The sequence below is a fragment of the Rhinoderma darwinii genome, chromosome 13 (assembly GCF_050947455.1).
Source record: "Rhinoderma darwinii isolate aRhiDar2 chromosome 13, aRhiDar2.hap1, whole genome shotgun sequence".
Classification (NCBI taxonomy): domain Eukaryota; kingdom Metazoa; phylum Chordata; class Amphibia; order Anura; family Rhinodermatidae; genus Rhinoderma; species Rhinoderma darwinii.
The window spans coordinates 54,049,133-54,057,182 of NC_134699.1; the positions used below are offsets into that span (position 1 = coordinate 54,049,133).

The 8,050-nt window shown below is 44.1% G+C and overlaps 1 protein-coding gene across 1 annotated transcript; it reads left to right on the plus strand.

The window, feature by feature from the left end:
- The first annotated feature begins 9 nt into the window (after positions 1 to 9).
- Positions 10 to 8,050, plus strand: RFNG (RFNG O-fucosylpeptide 3-beta-N-acetylglucosaminyltransferase). Its single transcript, XM_075845697.1, has 9 exons — positions 10 to 163; positions 2,434 to 2,873; positions 3,048 to 3,096; positions 3,608 to 3,710; positions 4,119 to 4,272; positions 4,987 to 5,072; positions 5,145 to 5,310; positions 6,696 to 6,781; positions 6,862 to 8,050. The coding sequence occupies exons 2-9, from the start codon at positions 2,487 to 2,489 to the stop codon at positions 6,917 to 6,919; spliced, it is 1,089 nt and encodes a 362-aa protein (XP_075701812.1). The 5' UTR covers positions 10 to 163; positions 2,434 to 2,486; the 3' UTR covers positions 6,920 to 8,050.

Sequence of the window (8,050 nt, forward strand, 5' to 3'; positions counted from 1 at the left end):
GAACGTCTTGACGTCATGACGTCAAGTTGGAGTCAGAAGCAATAGCGGTGGAATGGAGCGGAGAAGTCACGTGGTGTAAGCCGCGTCATTTTATCCCGGGGATGACGTCATTTTTTTTCCGTCGCTAGCTCAGCTGTGTTTCCCGGGCAGGAGAGGCTTGCAGGTATGGCAACGTGTGCAGGGAACCCTGGTGACTACTGATGTGGCAAGTGTGTTATGCTGTGACTTGTAGTCCGGGGTCAGCTCAATGCATTAGGCTACAACTATGTGGTGGGCATTTCACTAACTATATGGCAGAAGATGTTGTAGCCCATAGACCAGCGTGCAGTTCCTCATTGTCTGACTCCACTAAAGTCAATAAAAGCTGCCTGTAATTGTGATGACGTCATGCAGCGCGTGTGATGACGTCCTGCAGCGCGTCTATTGACTTCTGTGCAACTGATGGTTCACATCGCTTTTATGGCCTCCATTTAATATACGCACCAGGAAGAGCTCCCGACGTATACGTTAAAAGGTTACCAAACAGTCACCCATAGGGTATACGTGTTTTTTTTTTTAACTTATTTTTTTGGTTTCTGTTGGGCTAACGTAACCTTATAGATACAGCTTTCCCAGCGTACATGCTAAACGTGCTATAAACAATTGAAGTCTAAGGCCCTGTTCGCACTGAGGTTTTTTTTGGTGCTGCTTTTGACGCGGTGACACCAAAAATAGCCAGAGAACGCCTCCCATTGATTTCAGTGGGAGGCGGAGGAGTTTTTTTCCTGCCAGTGGAAATAATTCCGCTGGCTGGGAAAAGAAGCGTCATGCCCTTTGGGCGTTTCCGTGTCTGTCGTCCTGTTGACGTGGGAGGCCTGTGTGTTTTTTGTTTTTTTTTCCTCCACGCTATTTTCACCTAGCTATATGTGTAACAATATCCCTATCAGTTCGTGAAATGAGGCATTTATGGTATATCAATAAATGCTTAAGATGGGGATACAGCTATTAAAGGGCAATTCCGCTTAAAGGAACACTCCGGCCAAAACGTACCGTTCTGGTATTCCATGTGTCTCAGTGACTACTTTCTCTACTTGGGTCTATGGAGATCTATGTGTCACCCATCACAGGCTTCAGCAGTTCCTGTACCACACTAGTATTACACAGGGGGGGGGGGGACAGAAACTTCTATCATCAGCCACCACTGATACTTACACAGGTTCCTGTCACACCGGTATAATGTAGAAGAATATAGTGCAGCCTCCCTGTCTGTATACTTATGGTTTCTCAGCTTATTAAAGAGGCTCTGTCACCAGATTTTGCAGCCCCTATCTGCTATTGCAGCAGATAGGCGCTGCAATGTAGATTACAGTAACGTTTTTATTTTTAAAAAACGAGCATTTTTGGCCAAGTTATGACCATTTTTGTAGTTATGCAAATGAGGCTTGCACACGTCCAAGTGGGTGTGTTTAAAAGTAAAAGTCCAAGTGGGTGTGTATTATGTGCGTACATCGGGGCGTTTTTAATACTTTTACTAGCTGGGCGCTGTGAAGAGAAGTAACATCCTCTTCTCTTCAGAACGCCCAGCTTGTGACAGTGCAGATCTGTGACGTCACTCACAGGTCCTGCATCGTGACGGCCACATCGGCAGCAGAGGCTACAGTTGATTCTGCAGCAGCATCAGCGTTTGCAGGTAAGATTGACTTACCTGCAAACGCTGATGCTGCTGCAGAATCAACTGTAGCCTCTGGTGCCGATGTGGCCGTCACGATGCAGGACCTGTGAGTGACGTCACAGATCTGCACTGTCACAAGCTGCGCGTTCTGAAGAGAAGAGGATGTTACTTCTCTTCACAGCGCCCAGCTAGTAAAAGTATTAAAAACGCCCCGATGTACGCACATAATACACGCCCACTTGGACTTTTACTTTTAAACACACCCACTTGGACTTTTGCAAGCCTCATTTGCATAACTACAAAAATGGTCATAACTTGGCCAAAAATGCTCGTTTTTTAAAAATAAAAACGTTACTGTAATCTACATTGCAGCGCCTATCTGCTGCAATAGCAGATAGGGGTTGCAAAATCTGGTGACAGAGCCTCTTTAAGGAGAATATAGAGAGAAGGACAATGACAGTGTCCCCCAGCATGGAGAAATGGTATGGTCTTTAGCTTGTCATGTGATGCTGTGCTGAAGCATCTTGGGATTGATAGCAAAGCAGAGAAGAAGAGAAAGCTGGGAACTCTAAGAAGCAAGATGGAGGCTTTTTTAAATCACAGACAAGGCAGCAGTTCAAAAAGTAAGTACAGTATACATAACAGAAGTGTAGAGAGTGGTATACAGTCAGGTGGGGGTGCAGACATGGAAAGTTGTGTTTCCACTAGAGGTCTTCTTTAAAACAAAGTACTGAATACATGAAAACTATAGAAAATATTTCAATAATTTTTCTTAACTTTAGTGTTTGCAATGCCGGAGCTGGCGGACTTGGGCCCATCTCCAGAGGGCTGAAGAATGAAGATCTCCTGTATTGGGTTGACTAAGATCTGTTTCTTGCTCTCTGTGTCTGTATGTGTTGTGTTTTTCCTATTTATTCCATGGATGACGCATGGTTCTCTGACACAGCACCCACTCCTTGCCTGTAACCTCACCTGTAGCAACAGATACCTCGAGTCTCAGCTGAAAATTGCCAGATTTTCTCCACGCGGTCACAACCAAAGTGACGTTCTCCAAGGATGGAAGAACTTCAATGTACAAGGAGGTGGCCTGAAAGACACCAATTACTTAAAGGGACCTCTGCGGATCGACGATTTATTTATTGCAGTGAAGACTACAAGGAAATATCACAAGAGTCGCTTAGACCTTCTTCTGCAAACCTGGATCTCCCAGGCTAAGGAACAGGTGAGGATTATATAGCATTTAAAGGGAATATTCTCCAATGTTCTGTAAAAAAAATAAAATAATAATAATAAAAAAAATAATTATATATATCTCTCTAGCGCAACAGTATTACTAGTGGGGTAAATTTCTGTGTTTAGTAGCAGGTTCATATTAAAATCTCTCCTTATGTCACAGACCTTCATATTCACAGACTGGGAAGACCAAGAACTGCGGCAGAAAGCGGGTAAGAATCCAGATAATGACTATAACCGCCTACACTTTATGGAACGTGGCTGAGGGTTTTCGTATCCATTCTAGATCATCACTCCGGTTAGGCATTGTATAGCATTAAAGTGGCTTTCCCATCATGATTGATCTACTGATCACAAGAATGGCAACGATCTCGCTTCTGCGGACAGGGGGAACTTTTTGTCCGTGTGGAATGAATGTGCCATGGATTTTTATAGTGCAAAAATCCCTTTAATTCGCCACTATGGGCACCCCCCCCCCCCGGCGCAAGACCGGTGCCAGGAGGAGTTAGATGGAGCGGTGTTGGAGCATGCACCCTGCCGCTCTATTCAGTCTACGGCACTGATGGGAACGTCCGAGTGTGGTGGTCGGACCCTCTCTAATTTGGATAGGTTATAATTTACTATAACTGGAATACCCCTCTAAGTATTTGTGGTTTACGTGTGATCGCTCATCCAATCGACACACACGCAAAAATCGAATTTATTTATTTTTTTGCTTTGCAGGGAATCAGATGGTGAACACCAACTGCTCCGCAGTTCACACTCGCCAGGCCCTTTGTTGTAAGATGGCTGTGGAGTACGACAAGTTTGTGTTGTCATCCAAAAAGTAAGACCTGATCTGTAATATTAACACATTATATGCAGGTTGACCCTAAAAGAAAGCGCATTTTATGCAGATTACCAGTTCCCTTATTTCATGATCTTGTTAACCCCTTCCCGTCGCAGCCATTTTTTTTTTTTTCACTTTTGTGATTTCCTCTCCACTCTTCTTCTCTTTCTTCTTTTTCTTCTTTCTTCTCTTTCTTCTTTCTTTTTCTTCTTTCTATTTTTCTTTTCTTCTCTTTCTTTCGCATGAGGGCTTGTTTTTTGTGGGACAAGATTGCAGATTTTTACGGCACCATTTATTGTACCATATAATGTAGTGGGGCGGGGATTCCTTGTGGGCTGAAATACAACAGCGATTCCTCAATCTTTTGGGGGGTTTTGATTTTAAATCCGTTGTTTCTTGTTCCAGGTGGTTCTGTCATTTGGATGATGATAATTATCTGAACTTGAGAGCTCTGCTAAATCTTCTCTCTGCGTTCCCATCCAACGCTGACGTCTATGTGGGAAGACCTAGTCTAGATCATCCGGTGGAGACCCTAGACCGAGTGAAAGGAGATGGTTCGGTAAGCAGAAATATTTATTATTAATCTATAGTTATATATCCTGAAAGGGTAACTAAACTTTCAAAAAACTTATGACATGTCCTAGTGATATGTCCTAAGTTCTTATCGGCGGGGGTCCGAGCACTGAGATCCCCACCAATCGCTAAAACAAAGCGGCAGAAGCGCTCAGGTGAGCACCGAGCTGCTTAGTTTCTGATCGGTTTTTCTCAAAGCCGAGCAGTTGGTGACTTTCTATTAAGCCCCTACACCAATTGCTCGGCTTTCCAAGAAAAGGCCAATCCGAAACTAAGCGGCTGAACGCTTCTGCCGCTTCGTTTTAGCGATCGGTCGGGGCCTCAGTGCTCGGACCCTCACCAAAAAAATGTATGCAAAATTTTTAGTTACACTTTTTAAAGTGGTTGTCCAGGACTTTCAATCCATGGCCTATCCTTAGGATAGGTCATCAGCGGTGATCTGGGTCCCTCACCAACCAACCATCTCCACAGCAGTTATATTGTATATCATGACCAAACACTGTATGTACGGGTGGCTGTGATAACATTCGTACAGCTCTCTGGAATGTGTCGGCGCTACGTACTCGGCAGGACATGGATAATCTAGAATCTGAGTGGATGGCCGCCTCCAGCCTCCATTGGTTTGTCTAAGCCTGACCACAGGTCTGTACAGTAGATCTATTATGCTGAGACCTTGTTGTCTTGTGTCGATTTTTTTCAGTCGTCTCTGAAGTTTTGGTTCGCTACTGGAGGTGCGGGCTTCTGTTTCAGCCGAGGACTTGCCCTGAAGATGAGTCCCTGGGCGAGGTGAGCATGTCAGTCTCTGGTTCCTGTTCCTCCATTGATGAATGGAATCCTAAGTTTCCCTCTTGCTTTTAGTATGGGGAACTTCATCAGCACGGCGGAGAAGGTTCGTCTACCCGATGACTGCACTATAGGGTACATTATTGAAGGGATGCTGGAAGTCAAAATGCAGCACAGTCACCTGTTTCATTCACACCTGGAGAACCTACAGCGGCTCCAGCAGAACTCTCTGCTTCAGCAGGTAAGAACTTGGGGACTTTACGTCTCTAGATTTATGTTCAATTCGGTTTCATAACTCCTTTTATATATTCTTTCCCCGCTATTATGACATGAACAGGATATATGGGGGGGGGGGGGTCTGCTCCGTCCTGAAGAAAGCTTATGGCGGTGTTAGAGTATATATAGCAATTTTTTTTATTTTTTGCAGCATTTCCGCAGCAAAATCCACACGAGTTGCGTGCAGATTTTGCTTCGGACTTCACCCCTTTTACGTTGACAATCCAGAACAGGTAGAGCATGCACGGTCTAATTTCCGTGCGGAAATAGTTCAGCAACGTGGTTGAAATTTTTTTAAATTTTTTTTAAAAGCTCATCCACTTGTTTGCTACAGTCTTTAGCTGCTGATTTCCGCCCGCAGATCCAGACGGAAAATCTGCAGCAAATCCGCTACGTGTGCGATGGACCGTAACGCGTTGTACGGCGTCTATTCAAATGAATTGGCACCGGCTAGCAGAGCCCCATCATTGTAACCAGAGATTCATTTAAATTGGTGCTACGTAAACCCGCAGAATGCGGAAAGACCGACACTACCTCATAACCACAGGAGGCTGCAGACCCGCACATGATATCTCTTGAGTAAAGCTGCACAAGTGCTTCAGGGCTGCTCAGCGGTATTAGAATAAATATTCTAATATACTTCAATATACTTATTACTATATTCGCAAATATTTTTTAATTAAATACTGGTTACAGGCTGTGGAACAAAACAGCGCCTGTGGTGGTTCACGTGCTCCCACGCTCAGTCAATGCACGCACAACGGCTGTAGGCTATACTTTTGTTCTACGTCCCATGACCATGGTCTAAATAAAGAGGAACGTCTGGGAACTCATGAGTGCAGCAGTATTGAATGTTAATTCTGCATTAACCACTTATTTATCTGCTTTCTTTAAAAGTTTGTCATCTGAAATAATAATAATAAACCTAATTGGTTTCGCCACATCCGTAAAAGTCTGAACTATTACAATGTAATCGTTATTAACACACACGGTAAACCGCATAGGAATTTTTTTTATATAAGTCGCGCTTGTAGAGGAAAGCGGTGCTGTGAAGTTATCACAGCGCCACCTGCTGGTGATGCTAATGGAGAATGTTTCTAAAGCTGAAGAGGAACGAGAAGCAGGGAAATGTGCGTGGATAATGAGGAAATCACGGTGGGTGAAACACATGCAGATGTGCAATATTTATCTTTTTTCTATAGCGTGATGTTCTAAACAAAAAAAAATGAACTAGGGAGCAGGGAATAACCATTTAGGGGTCTGGACAGAGCCATGCGCTCGGTCTCCAAGGCTTCATTGTAAGAGGAGCTGTACGGGAATGTTCTTACACGAAATTTCCTCCTGTTTCAGGTGACTCTAAGCTACGGTGGTCCTAAAAACAGAAGGAATATTGTGCGTATTGACGGGTCCCTGACCCTAGAACAAGATCCCACTCGGTAAGTCCCGTCCCGTTCTATGGCGCAGGCTCGCAGACTTTTTGTTAATGTGTGCAACTAATATTTCACCTTTCCTGCAGATTCAAGTCTTTCCATTGTCTGTTGTATCCTGACACACGCTGGTGCCCTGACAAGTGATCCCCGGCCGGGACTATCCTCTGGACTACAGCAATGCTGACCCCCAGGAAGGCGCAGACGCCTTACATCTCTTTATTCTCTGCACTGCTTATAGTCTCTTATGTCCACGTGGTGCAGCTGCATGTTCTGCCGTTCCCTGCTATTAGCCATGGCATGCACACTGCTGTTTACTTCTGTAAGATCATTGCTTTATCTGAAATATTTCCAGTTATTATAACAGAAGAAAGCTTTACCCCCCCCCCCCCCCACTCCTCTTCTTCTTACCGCTGGGGGAAGCTGCGTGCGTTCGTTTTTAAATGTAGTATTACATGGTGCCTATTCTAATAAATGCGCAACCATGTAATCTAGGGTTTCTTTGGGCTCTTTGCAGCGGCTCTCTGATTTGGCTCATAGAAGCTTTATGATGTACATGGGACAACCCCTGTAACAGCTGGGCAGGAGCGCTCCTATACACCGGGCACTCTACCTGATCATAGAGAAACAGATGTTCTCTAACCAGTGTGGTTTTATACGTAAACGTTGTATGAGGGACACCGCTAAAGGAGAAGTCTAAAACTAGGTGCAGGTCATAACCTGTAATCAGGGGGTCTAAATATGAATGAAGATTTCAGCCTGAAACTTAGTGCAACTTTTTTTTAACTCAAAATAACCACTATTTTTATTTATTTTTTTCCCATATCAAATTTGTCCATTGCCTTTTGAAGGAATATCCCATTATAATGTTTTATGACCTCCCATATAACATCTAGCTGATGGTCCAGCTTCCGAGATGGTCAGGACCGGCAGTATTCGTCCTGTTTGCTCGTGTGTGGCCTGTTCTCAATGAGCAGTCAGCAATTTCTGTAACTCAAGCACCGCCTAATGGAGAGTGACTCCTTCTCTCCACTGCCTGCTGGGACTAAAATCCTCCTATTAGGCCAGACCCCACCAATCAATGGCCTATTGACATGTTGTAAAGCTCTAATGTGGGGAAACTCTTGTGTTTTCTTTTGTGTTTGATTTTATGCACTTGTTGAGCTCTGCCTGTGGTTTTATTCTCTCGGTACTTTGCTTTGAGTGAAGTTTTTATTGTTTTTGGTTTTTTTGCCAACTGCGATTTGTATTGTAACTTATAAATCTTGTCATCTGTAC

What these genes read in the sequence shown, in the direction of transcription:
- RFNG (XM_075845697.1), top strand. Translation starts at nt 2,487, where the DNA reads ATGAAGATCTCCTGTATTGGGTTGACTAAGATCTGTTTCTTGCTCTCT. An exon ending in TTTGTGTTGTCATCCAAAAA is followed by an intron (nt 3,711 to 4,118) that starts GTAAGACCTGAT and finishes TTCTTGTTCCAG; the next exon opens with GTGGTTCTGTCATTTGGATG. An exon ending in AAGATGAGTCCCTGGGCGAG is followed by an intron (nt 5,073 to 5,144) that starts GTGAGCATGTCA and finishes TCTTGCTTTTAG; the next exon opens with TATGGGGAACTTCATCAGCA.